This window comes from Myxine glutinosa, chromosome 6 (genome assembly GCF_964187855.1).
Source record: "Myxine glutinosa chromosome 6, kmMyxGlut1.1, whole genome shotgun sequence".
NCBI classification, from domain to species: Eukaryota; Metazoa; Chordata; class Myxini; order Myxiniformes; family Myxinidae; genus Myxine; species Myxine glutinosa.
In genome coordinates, this window is record NC_136266.1 from 151,038,255 (window position 1) to 151,052,162 (window position 13,908).

Genomic DNA, 13,908 nt, shown 5'->3' on the forward strand with positions numbered 1-13,908 from the left:
CCCGTATCCAGGGAAATTCCTCTTCAACACGAGTACATATGGCCGTCGACTCACTATGGATGGTCGTTGGCTCACCAGGAGCTCCTCCGCCCTTTGCACACTACTTACATCCTTTATCTTGATTATTGTCCAAAACTCAAGTGAATCCCAAATAAAAATAATAATAATAATAATGACTTAGTGCAGTAAAGCAGCTATACAGTGTCTTCAAATAAAATTTATCCTACACACAAGTCAAGGTTATATCAGAAAGTTTAACACAAAACATTATTATCAATCATTCTGTGGAAGACATTCAACTTCAGTTCTGATATAGTTTGAATCAGTCCTTTTGACTCACCCAAGATATCAACAATGAAATTCAAGCAGAAGGCTCCAGCACAACAAGCGTAGCGTCCAGCATGGCTGAGGTCAACATTCTTCACTAAAAGTCTGCGGATGTCTGCAGAAGCCTCCACATGCACGTTGTCCTTCCTGACTTCCACGTCTCTGCCATCCTTACGCCAGACGACATCAGCCCCAGGTCGGGTCGTTCGGCAGGCAAGCACCAAATCATCTCCGCACCGTACACGTACCGATCCATCTCCGGGCGGTTCACGCAAAAGCTCAGCTACATGTTCTACCAGGAAACCAGCAGATACAACATGATTAACTAACTCCCGAAGAACCCGAAGCCAAAAAAATCAACATTAACCAACTCAAGTGTCCGCTTATCTCTTGATTCAGTTTGGAATGTGAAGGTTTTTAAATCAAATAACAAAAACTAAACTATTATTTCCAGTGTATTATTCTGAAATGTATGTTTGTACATAGTGAACAAAATAACAGTGACAGCGTTCAGATAGTATGATGGTTTTATGATTTATAACGAGTACATGTGATTCTAAAAATACAACACGTAAGCTTGGGTGTTCAAAGCCTGCAGTAGTGCAACAAGGATGCAGGGATGCAAGGAAAAGAGAGAGGGGATACAAGGAATAAAGATACTTAAAAAGAACATGGAAGGAAAGGCCATAAGGAATCGAGGCATGGCATGGACAGACACAAAACGAGGACATGTCGGATGTAGAAACATAAATAATGGGGAAAAAGAATTGCAAGAACCTTTGACAGTGAGCTTAGCCGTGTCTCTCAGATTCCCAGAGACAAAGGTCACCAGGCCTGAATCACAAGGCTGAGGTCTTGGAATGACCAAATAATTGGTGCTATTGGTTCTCGTAATGGTAAAACGGCCTCCATCCTGCAATCTCTCTCCATTCAATAACCAGGAACCCGAAGCATTCGCGGACAGTGTGATGGAGAAGGTAGCCTTGACTCCGGAATTCACCGACACGTCATGCAGTGGACTCTTGAGCACAAGTTTTCGTGCTGGGGGAAAGGAAGATGGATAATCTGTGCAAGCTTCACCAACATCTCACTGACTAGTCATATTGGATCAAACAAAGGTTGAAATATACATTATATTAAAAAAAAAAATTGGGTGATACCATTGCAGTATTTTGTGTGTTAGTGTGCCGTGTTCATTTATTCTTTTTGGGAGGGGAGGGGGAGGACGGGGAGACTCCTGATGTAATATTAATAATAATGATAATAATAATAACGACAATTAACCATTCCTTTCACGCCGTGAGATGCATCGGGTTGCCGAGGCAGTTTCATTTGGATAAGGAGTACAATCCTGGATGGGTCGCCACTCCGACGCATGATACTCAAATGGTTTATTACCCCTGTAAGCTGGGACCTATTTTGCCAACCTCAGAAGGATGTTGAGTCAACCCACCTGGTATTATTTCAATGGCATGACAGGGCCTCAAACTCAAGACCTTAAGCCAGCTAACTTAACCGTTAAGCCAACACCAGGCCTAATCACAATTAATATTTTATTTTAATAGCATATTTTGCCGATGGAATTTGTAAAACTAAAACCAGTCCAACAAATGTATCTCTTCATTGTAATGAGACTCTATTGTACTTTAACTGAAGGATAAAGGGGTCACCATTTCAAATAGTTTCCTTCAATTATGTTTCATCTCAATTAAAGGTCAGAGAATGAGAGAGACAGAGACAGAGACAGAGACAGAGACAGAGACAGAGAGAGAGAGAGAGAGAGAGAGAGAGAGAGAGAGAGAGAGAGAGAGAAGAGAGAGAGAGAAGAACTACAGACGCACAGCCAGACGGACAACCCAAAAACCCAAAGCCTTAGGCACCATCGGCTGCGGAAAACAAAAACCTGACCATTGAACCATGCTCAAACTCAAATACGATGTGTGAACTCTTACTAATGTAGTGGGAGCCAGGAACCTCAATACTGGGTCCACGTCCAGCCTTATTCACAGCCGCCACCCGGAAACAAAACTCTCCTTCCTCTGGAAGATCTCCAACCAGAATCTCATTGATTGGAATTGTATCTTTTTCATGGCAGCAGACCCAGGCTGTCGAAGTGGTACGGCGATACTCCACCACATAGCCAATTACCGGATACTTTCCATGTGGTGGAGCTTGCCAGCCCAGTGTGATGGAATGTTCACTCTGCGATCGCACTTCAGGTAGCTGTGGAGGTCCAGGTAGAAACTGCTTGGGAGCTGCGAATTAGGAAGAAAAACACGATTTCACTACCATTCATTATTATCAAACTGAATTACCATTCGTAAAGGCTACTTTGATGTAAACCATACTAATGCTGGGGGTTTTGCTAACATTTACAGTGCCTTCAGAAAGTATTAACACCCCTTGACTTTTTCACATTTTGCTATGTTACAGCCTGAATTTAAAATGGGTTAAATTGAGATTTTTTTTGTCACTGATCGACATGCCTAGAATTGTGCATGCCCAGAATGCATCGCAGAATGCCGAGAATGAAGGTACGGTGCAGGCCTAGAGTGCAGGTAAGGTGCATGGCAAGAACGCCTAGATTGCAGGTAAGGTGCATGGCAATAACGCCTAGAATGCAGGTAAAGTGCATGCCTGGAATGCAGGTAAAGAATACTAGAGTCGGTGGTGTAATAGTTAGAACGTCGGCTCCGTGTCTGGCAGGTCAGTGATTCAAAACCTGGCTGAGTCATACCACAGACTCAACAAGGAGAAAAAGCCATAAAATGTCGTAGCCCCTGCCATGGTTTCAGTAATTTTGCTGTGTGGAGTTAAAGGCTACCAGTTGGGCATATTTTGTTGGACTACAAAACAAAATTTTCTGCATATGCATACTCTCATGTATTGTCGTGGTGCCAAGTTTTAACAAATTCGGTCAAATACATGTCCGAGAAATGGTTGGGGACACGCTTAAGTAACAAAATGGCTGCCAGTCTGCCATCTTTGATCTGATCTTGAAAAGCAATGACGTGCATGTGCAACCCATCATTCATTATATCTGTGTGCCAAGTTTGAGCAAGATCGGTAACTGCCTGTCCGAGAAATGGTGGAAGACGTGTTTATTATCGGGTGTTTTTACAACAAAATGGCCGCCAGTCCACCAATCAGCCATATTTGATCAGATCACAAAATAAAGTGAGGTGCATGTGTATGCCGTCAAAATAAAGTGAGGTGCATGTGTATGCCGTCATGTACTGTTTGAACAAAATCAGACCATGCATGTTCAATAAATGGTTGAGGACACGTTTAACTAACAAAATGGCCACCAGTCGGCTGTCTTGGATATGATCTTGAAAAACAATGACATGTATATGCAAGCCATCATTAATTTTCTGTGTGCCAAGATTGAAGAAGATCGGTAAATGTATGTGTGAGAAATGGTTGAGAAAGTGTTCAACATCAGGTTTGTTTTACAACTAAAATGGCCACCAGTCTACCAGTCGGCCAGCTTTAATCAGATCGCAAAATAACATGAGGTGCACATGTATGCCATGATGTACTGTGCTTGTGCCAATTTTGAACAAAATCGGACAATACATATCCAAGAAATGGTTGGGACTTGTTTAAGTAACAAAATGGCCGCCAGTCGGCCATATTGGATCTTATCTCGAAAAACAATGACATGCATATTTAAGCCATTATTCGTCATCTGTGTGCCAAGTATGAACAAGATCGGTAAATGCTTGTCCGAGAAATGGTTGAGGACGTGTTCAACAGTTTTTTTACAATTATAAAATAGCCGCCAGTCGGCCATCTTTGATTGCATCGCGAAACAAAATGATGCACATATGTATACCACCATGTTTTGTCTTTGTGCCAAGTATGAAGAAAATCGATCCATACAGTCACGTGAAAAAGTAAGTACACCCCATGTAAAGTTTTGACTTTTTCAACATATTTCAACATACAGCTATTTGATCTTCATTTCAACAATATTGATAGATAAAGGTGATATAATATAACAAATATCATGAAACATTTACATTTTGTAATCCATTGTATAATTTAAATAAACATAAATGCAAATTTCGCATGTGGAAAAAGTAAGTACACCCTTCGCTCTAATAGGTGGTACTGCCCCCTTTGGCAGAAACAACCTCAAGTAGGCGTTTCTTCTAACTGTCGACCAGTCTCTGACATCGACTGGGAGAAATTTTTGCCCACTCCTCCATGCAGAATTCTTTCAGCTGTGCGATGTTTGAGGGGTTTCTTGGATGCACAGCTCGTTTCAAATCCCCCCACAACATCTCGATGGGATTTAGATCCGGGCTTTGACTTGGCCATTCCAGAACCCTCCATTTCTTTCTTTTCAGCCATTCCTTGGTGGATTTACTGGTATGTTTAGGGTCATTGTCATGTTGCAAGGTCCACCTTCGGTTGAGCTTCAACTTTCTGACAGATTGCCTCACATTATCCTCAAGCACCCTCTGGTACAATGAAGAATTCATAGTGGATTCTAGGATGGTGAGCTGCCCAGGTCCTGATGCAGCAAAGCTGCCCCAAACCATAATATTTCCACCACCATGCTTTACAGTTGGTATCAGGTTCTTGTGGTCAAATGCTGTCTTTGGTTTTCGCCAAACATGTCTTCTGGTACTGTGGCCAAATTGTTCTACCTTTGACTCATCTGTCCAGAGCACATTGTACCAGAAGTGCTGATCTTTGCCGAGGTGTTCATTGGCAAACTTTAGTCTTGCCCTGATGTTCTTTCTGGACGGCAAAGGTTTCCTCCTGGCACACCTCCCATGTAGATCAAATTTGTGCAGCCTCTTTCTAATGCACTTTGACATCAACAGTGGCAAGAGCTACCTGTAGGTCCCGTGATGACATTCTGGGGTTCTTAGAGACTTCTTTCAGCATCTTGCGGTCTGCTCTCAGGCTGAACTTGCTGTGGCGGCCTGGCCTGAACAAGTTGGCAGTTGTTTGGCATCTTCTACAATTGTAGATGATCTTCCGCACAGTCGAATGATTGATTTCAAATTGTTTGGAGATCTTTTTAAATCTCTCCCCAGACTTGTAGGCATCTATAAACTTCTTTCTGAAGGCCTCAGAGAGCTCTTTTGATCTAGGCATGGTGACGCCACACACTTCAACAACAAAGAGCAAACCAAACTAAATGTCTGAGGTTTAAATAAGACAGGTTCCTCCATTCCTCCAAGATCCTCTCTCACGATGTTCTAATCATTTGCACCTGCGCTGGTGCACCTGATTCTAATTTTAGGTATTTGAAGTAGTGATAAATGTAAGGGTGTACTTACTTTTTCCACATGTGAAATTTACATTTATGTTTATTTAAATTATACAATGGACTACAAAATGTAAATGTTTCATGATATTTGTTATATTACTTCACCTTTATCTATCAATATTTTTGAAATGAAGATCAAATAGCTGTATGTTGAAATATGTTGAAAAGGTCAAAACTTTACATGGGGTGTACTTACTTTTTTATGTGACTGTACATGTCCGAGATAGGGTTGCGGACGGCACGAACACACGGCAGGACACCTGGATGGACGGACAAGACCCAATCCATAAGCCTCAATTTTGGACTAAGTCCAACGAGGGCTAAAAAGGGATAAGAGCATGGAGAATCCCCATAAGGTGGCATCCATGGGAAGGAAGAAATTCCTCCTTAGTCGGAAATGCCCGGCTGAGTGTTGTGAGAATGGCGGTGCCATTGTTGTGGTGTTGCTGGTACCCAGTATACCCCGTGACATGATGGCACTTCTCCCAAGCTCAGTGGCTGTTTGTCACATCAAACAATCTTGTGTTGTGTCTAGTGTATTCGTCTGTATGTCTGTGTGTGTAAGATGTGTGTGTGGCAGCTCCACTATGAGCCATAGATCCTGTAAAAAAAAAAAAAAAAAATTCCCATCATCAGGATGTTACAAACAAAAACTTAAGACAGTTCTCCAACAAGGTTCAGATTTGCTCACCAATGACGACAAGCTGAGTAGATGTTTGTGATTCCCCCACCATGAAGGAAACCTGTCCAGCATCCTCCAAGCTGACTCCCTCCAAGGTCAGCGTGTGCTTCCGGCAAATGTTTGTCATACTGACTCCGGATCCAGGCATGACCTCCTGGCCATTCCGCAGCCAGTGAATATCGGTGGCTTCCCTGGCAAGCTTTACGGAGAAGCTGGCCTTCTCTTTCTCGTGCACCTCTGTCCTTCGTGGAAGCTTCTTCGTGATAATACCTGTAACCAAGCAGAGCTCTTACAGAGGCTTACGGAACACTGACGGCCTTGATAATTAATAAACTGCCACCATCACTTTTTGAGGAAGACAATTTCAAGCTTATTACTAGAATGTTTAGTCTCTTCTATAGAGGATGTGTGATTTGTGTTTTACACGAGCCTTAAAAAACCACCTTCAGAGGCCATCTTTCCCCGCAAAGCAGGGGCTGGCCTTTTTCGGGCACCGTGGTCCCCTTTTTGAAGCAATCTTTCATGGCCAGATGCCCTCCCTGCCGCCAACCCTGTAAGTCGCGTCTTGAGACACACAGGGAATTACCAGTGAACTGGTACTCAATTTGCCGACCTCGAAAGGATGACAGGCTGAGTCAACCCACCTGGTGTTAATTCAACGATTGACCAGGATTCAAACCCAAGATCCTAAGATCCCAAGCCAGCACCCTAACCGCTAAGCCAACACCAGGCTCTTGTTTTCCACGAGCCTTAGATCCTCTTTAAAAAAAAAAAAAGAAAAAAAAAAAAAGGAAAAAGGCCTTATACCCTGAACCAAAACCTTCGCAAAACAAATGCACAAATGGGAGTTCAGCAAAAAAACACACTTTACCTTTTACAGAGACTTCAGCAACTGTGCGGCTACCCTCATCCGTCTCACAGATGTAAACTGCATCATCATCTGCCGTCACGTTTCGGATGGTCAATTGACGCAGTGATCCATCTTCATGCATCTCATACTTGTCCGACGTCTCCCGCAGTCGAGTTTCCTCCAAGAACCAGCTAGCTGCCATCTCCGGTTGTGGGACCTCACATGCGAGCGTTGCTGTTTCTTTCTCTCGCACCTCCACATCCTTCAGCTTCGACTTGAATGGCACCAGAGGTTCTGCAGGGTGGAATTACTACATTTAATGTATCTCCAACAAACAATTCCTCAATAAACTTAATTACCAACACCTTCATACATTGTTACAACAAACAGGTGCACAACACTGCAAACACCACAACAAGTTTTGAGGTCACAGAGGACACTTCAAATGAAACTCCTAAATGATACATTTGATCACCTTGATCTCCCATTCACCAGCGGAGCTTGGGGGTCGGGGCAGGAGGGGCAATGCCCACACCTTAATTTTTTTAAATAGTTTTTTTTTTTAATGTTTTAGGCTCCAGGCACGGACTATATACAGTGCATTCAGAAAGTATTCAGACCCCTTCCCTTTTTTCACATTTTGTTATGTTGTTGCCTTATGCTGAAATCGTTTAAATTCATTTTTTCCCTCATCAATCTACACTCAATACCCCATAATGACAAAGAGAAAACAGGATTTTAGAAAGTTTTGCAATTTATTAAAAAGAAAAAACTGAAATATCACATTGACATAAGTATTCATACCCTTTGCTATGAAACTTGAAATTTAGCTCAGGTGCCTCCCATTTCTCTTGATCATTTTTGAGATGTTTCTACACCTTGATTGGAGTCCACCTGTGGTAAATTCAATTGATTTGACATGATTTGGAAAGGCACACACCTGTCTATATGAGGTCTCACAGCTGACAATGCATATCAGAGCAAAAACCAAGCCATGAGGATGAAGGAACTGCCTGCAGAGCTCAAAGACAGGATTGTGTCGAGGCACAGATCTGGGTCAGCCTACAAAAAAATTTCTGCTGCATTGAAGGTTCCCAAGAGCACAGTGGCCGGCCTCCATAATTCTTAAATGGAAGAAGCTTGGAACAACCAGGACTCTTCCTAGAGCTGGCCGCCCGGCCAAACTGAGCAATTGGGGGGGGGGTGGGGGGGGGGGTGGAAGGGCCTTGGTAAGAGAGGTGACCAAGAACCCGATGGTCACTCTGACTGACCTCCAGAGATCCTGTATGAAGATGGGAGAAACTTCCAGAAGGACAACCATCACTGCAACACTCCACCGATCTGGGCTTTATGGCAGAGTGGACAGATGGAAGCCAAACAGTTCAATCTTGGTTTCATCAGACCACAGAATCTTGTTTCTCACAGTCTGAGAGTCCTTTAGGTGGTTTTTTGCAAACTCCAAGCGGGCTTTCATGTGTCTTTCACTGAGGAGAGGCTTCCGTCTGGCCACTCTGCCATAAAGCCCAGATCGTTGGGGGTGTTGCAGTGATGGTTGTCCTTCTGGAAGTTTCTCCCATCTCCACACAGGATCTCTGGAGGTCAGCCAGAGTGACCATCGGGTTCTTGGTCACCTCACTTACCAAGGCCCTTCTCCCCCGATTGCTCAGTTTGGCTGGGCGGCCAGCTCTAGGAAGAGTCCTGGTTGTTCCAAACTTCTTCCATTTAAGAATTATGGAGGCCACTGTGCTCTTGGGAACTTGCAATGCAGCAGGGATTTTTTTGTAGGCTTCCCCAGATCTGTGCCTCGACACAATCCTGTCTCTGAGCTCTGCAGGGAGTTCCTTCGACCTCATGGCTTGGTTTTTGCTCTGATATGCATTGTCAGCTGTGAGACCTTATATCTACAGGTGTGTGCCTTTCCAAATCATGTCCAATCAATTGAATTTACCACAGGTGGACTCCAATCAAGGTGTAGAAACATCTCAAAGATGATCAAGAGAAATGGGAGGCACCTGAGATAAATTTCAAGTGTCATAGCAAAGGGTATGAATACTTATGTCAATGTGATATTTCAGTTTTTTCTTTTTAATAAATTTGCAAAACTTTCTAAAATCCTGTTTTCTCTTTGTCATTATGGGGTATTGAGTGTAGATTGATGAGGGAAAAAATGAATTTAAACGATTTCAGCATAAGGGTGCAACATAACAAAATGTGGAAAAAGTGAAGGGGTCTGAATACTTTCTGAATGCACTGCAGCCCTCATCGAGGCCAGGCCTTAAATAAAAGCGAAGAAACGTGTATGATGAAAAGTGTATGACGTTTGTTTCCGAGAAAGAGAGGTTGAAGCTAGCCGGTAGCGATCGTTTGAGTGAGACAGAAAGTAAGACCAGCAATCCTGACACGGAGAGTGCAAGATGGTTCCGTTCCGGGCACCACTTAAACGCTCATAAGTCAGGACGGTAATACTACCTTGGGCGGTTGCTGTCTACAACCTACTACCTACAAAGTTTACAATTAAGATAAAAACATCCCGTATTTAAACGTGAGTAACAGAGCAAAACGGAACCCAAGTGCGTGGATTTCTTCCCCCAGCCACGGCAGGTATCGCGGTATTTGCAGAGAGCGATGTGATTGGCTGCATCCTTTTTCAAATCAGGTTAACAACTTTGAAATTTGTCATTTTTCACAAGTTAAGCCACTTCAGACCGAAGCTTTTCTGCAATGAGATAAATTAGAAACTGTTTGTGCTGAACATAGAAGGCGATTATAAAGATTTTCTTCACTGACTCTTATTCACATAGAAGGCGATGTAACTGTGTGGCTGATTCCAGAGGACATTGTGGACGTTTACGTTAACCGAAGGGAAAAACGATTGTACCTACTTTAGTCATTAAGGTAAGAACAGTATTTATATTAAGACAATGTTTATGCATGCGAATCACCAGGGAGACACGATTCATAAAGTGCTCGATTTCGTTTTTCTATTTAAGAATTTGTTGTTATGTTAATCGTAATATTGGTGGTAGCTGGTAAACATGTCAAACTAGAAAGCATCTGACAATGCAGAACCCGTCCGCATCCGTTTGTATTCAGACGTCGTCCTATTCTTCTTCCACCTGCTCAAAATAACGAAAACAGTTTTTAAAAGAATACAAATTGAAAACTTATGATTTTATGTGGCCTTGACCTTTCATCCTTAGATCTAAATATTGTTACGGTTTTTAGAACCTTCACTTTGTAAATTTTAGTAAATGCTCCCTTATAAATGATCCCCTGTAAATATCCCCATTAATTGGCTTTATTAAAGATCGCACCCTAGTTAGTCCATGTACAACACGCAGAGAACTATAGGACCTCTCTGTAGTTATTTCATTATTATGTTTTTCAGTTAAGGATCTGTTCCCAATAGTTGAATCTGCGTTGCATTAATCAAATAAGATAGGCCCCTTTCAATTTCCCCAATCATCTCCGCTCTTCAAAGTGCAGTAACAGAAGGATAGCGTTCGCCATTTGCCTTGGGCTGTTTGCTGGCACCAAGCCGCCATTACGCACGCGGTCTCAAGCCGAGGAAAAAGGGGGTGGAACCACAAGAACAAGGTGTGGCACGTGAACTCATCATCAGAGGTGGAGCCAGCGAGCCCTTGCCGGCCAACCAGCGCCGAGGTGAGCCGACCGGTAGGCGTCATCAGAGCCGACGGCTTGATACAACAACGGACAATAAAAGCGCCTGTGAGGGACTGCTTCAACAGATGAGGTGAGAAGGAGTTCGGGTCGATGAGCTGGAGCGGAGCTGGGAGTGCGCCACGGACTGCTTTTGGTACGAGCTGCGCCACGAACTGCTGATGGTAACGGACTGCGCAGGGGACCGTTGATGATACGAACCTTGTTCGAGAGAGAGAGAGAGAGCGTTGGCACAAGCCACATATTACGTACGCCGTATCCCAGTTTCCCCGATATATGTAACGTCCGCTTGCGGTCCACGATACGCGCTCGCTGCCTGCCAGGGTTTCCCGCCACAACGCAAGTCCACTCCTGGAGCCTCAACGCCCTACCGTCTGCCTGGACCTTCTCCTCCTTCCCGCCATTCCTTCCTGCCATTCCCTGTCGTGTAAGTCTGTTTGTTTGTCCGGGGTTGTAATATAAGACTGTTTTAAGGTTGCCCTGTGTATCTGCTTCTTCCTCTTCCTGTACAGTCTTACCTTTCATTTCTTCTTCATTTCGTGTACATAATTAATAAATATCTGGTATTCCTTTACTTTAGTTTCTTCTTCCCCCGATCGCTTTAGTCCTTTCCCGATTGAGTACATGTGGCGCGATTTGGCCAACCGCTATAGTCGGGTTTAGTCTTTTGTTAACGGCCTGAGTCGTGGCTCGCTTCGCACAGCGTGTCCATTACAGCCGTGGCTCGGGCAGGGCTCATTTCCTCGCTTACCGGAAGGCGCTGGTAATTAGGTCATAGGAATAATTGACCTACTACACTATTCAGCGCTGACCGGAAGTGACGTAATAGCTCCAGGACCGGCGGAGACAGCCAGCTTAACAGGACAAGGGGATTAACCCCCCCTTGCTAACGGGAGTGCCGTCCCCCGGATCCGTAACAATATAATCAGTTTCTAGCTTTCGATTGGTGAACCAATTCTGTGACCCAAAATGCAAATTCTTAAAATTTCGGGTTGATCAGATGAAAATTGACAATAATATATTATGTTGACAATATTGACCTTTTGACCAAAATCTTTAATTTGCCTTCTCCATATCTTATCATAATAGAGCAAATGTATAATATACCATATTATGGTTATGTCCTTATGTATGTTTCTTTGTTTATATGCGACTAAAACGTCTTCTTCTTCCTCAAATAAAATCAACACCCTCTTAATTAACCCTCTTCATTACGTTTAGACTGCTGAGACTCCTCAGACCTTTGATGACCCTTTAATTCCCCCAAGACCCTTACGACCACCAAGACCCCTGAAGATCCAGAAGACCCCAAAGATCCTGAAGACCAAAAACACCCAAAGACCCAAAATACCCTTGAAGGCCCCGAGGCTCAAAATACCCTGAAGACCCAAATGGCAACCGAAGACCCAAATGGCCCCAAGGACCCAAAGGGCCCCGAAGACCCAAAATACCCCGAAGACCCAAAAATACCCAAAGACCCTTAAAGACCCAGAGGAACCAAAAGACACTTAAGACCCAAAACACCCCGAAGGCCCAAAACACCCCGAAGACCCAAAACACCCCGAAGACCCAAAACACCCCGAAGACCCAAAACACCCCGAAGACTCAAAACACCCCGAAGACCCAAAACACACCGAAGACCCAAAACACCCCGAAGACCCAAAACACCCCGAATACCCAAAACACCCCGAAGACCGAAAACACCCCGAAGACCCAAAACACCCCGAAGACCCAAAACACCCCGAAGACCCAAAACACCCCAAAGACCCAAAACACCCCGAAGACTCAAAACAACCCGAAGACCCAAAACACCCCGAAGACCCAAAACACCCCGAATACCCAAAACACCCCGAATACCCAAAACACCCCGAATACCCAAAACACCCCGAAGACCCAAAACACCCCGAAGACCCAAAACACCCCGAAGACCCAAAACACCCCGAAGACCCAAAACACCCCGAAGACCCAAAACACCCCGAAGACCCAAATCACCCCGAAGACCCAAAACACCCCGAAGACCCAAACCACCCCGAAGACCCAAACCACCCCGAAGACCCAAAGCACCCCGAAGACCCAAAACACCTCGACGACCCAGAGGAACCAAAAGACCCTTCAGACCCAAAAGACCCAAATGACCCTTAAATACCCCGAAGAATCAAAATACCCCAAAGACTCTTAAAGACCCAGACGAAACAAAAGATCCTGGAGACACAAAAGCCCCTGAAGACACCAAAGACTCAACAGACTCAAAAGACCCAAAAGACATAAAATACCCTTAAAGGCCCAGAGGATCCAAAAGATCCTGAAGACCCAAATGTCCCTGCAGATCCCAAACACCATGAAGGCCCAAAATACACCAAAATGGTCAAATATGCCTATCCCTCTTAAAGGGCGTGTGGTGAGTCACGCTAGTTATCATAATAAAGCTTTTTTGAAAATTTGATGGAAAAACTCAAATCGTAAAAAAAGTTACGGCCTGGACACACACACACACACACACACACACACACACACACACACACACACACACACACACACACACACACACACACACACACACACACACACACACACACACACACACACACACAGAGGGGGGGGGGTCAGAGTGGGGTCGTTGCCTCGGGTCCGTTGAAGGGCCCGAGCTTCTCCTGTAATTTTTTTTTAAACAGTACAGTGAAACCCTTAAATCAGCTCATCCTTATTTCCTCATCATTACATTTAAACTCAGAGGCCGATTTTGCTTTCTTGCCGGAAACAAAACTACATTTACCACTGTTAATGGTACAGTTTCAAACTTTACATGAAATGGTTATTAAACAGAAATGTGTGTTACAAAGAAATACATTTGAATCCTTTTGTCCAAAAAAATATTAATCATCTTCTGACGTATTTTTTTGCCAACTTATGGAGAAATAGTGTACACTAGTCGAGGGTGCAAATTGATTTAGCGGTCCAAACGTTCTGCTATCTCCCTTATTTTTGATCATACTGTTAGATAAAAGTGACCATTTGTTTTTAAAAGTTTTTTGTTTTTCATTAAAGAAAGTTTCTTAAAAACTGAGAAAAGAGAAAGGG

At 43.8% G+C, this 13,908-nt stretch overlaps 1 protein-coding gene across 1 annotated transcript in view; it reads right to left on the reverse strand.

Annotated features, from left to right (window-relative positions):
* Window positions 1–218: 218 nt before the first annotated feature.
* Window positions 219–13,908, reverse strand: part of LOC144892746 (obscurin-like) — a 79,421-nt gene continuing 65,731 nt past the window's right edge. The window contains exons 4-9 of the mRNA XM_078781086.1: window positions 7,171–7,443; window positions 6,309–6,569; window positions 2,280–2,582; window positions 1,105–1,368; window positions 341–619; window positions 219–223 (exon numbers count right to left, since the gene is read on the reverse strand). Coding sequence (XP_078637212.1) covers window positions 219–223; window positions 341–619; window positions 1,105–1,368; window positions 2,280–2,582; window positions 6,309–6,569; window positions 7,171–7,443 — 1,385 coding nt within the window. The remainder of the gene's footprint in view (window positions 224–340; window positions 620–1,104; window positions 1,369–2,279; window positions 2,583–6,308; window positions 6,570–7,170; window positions 7,444–13,908) is intronic.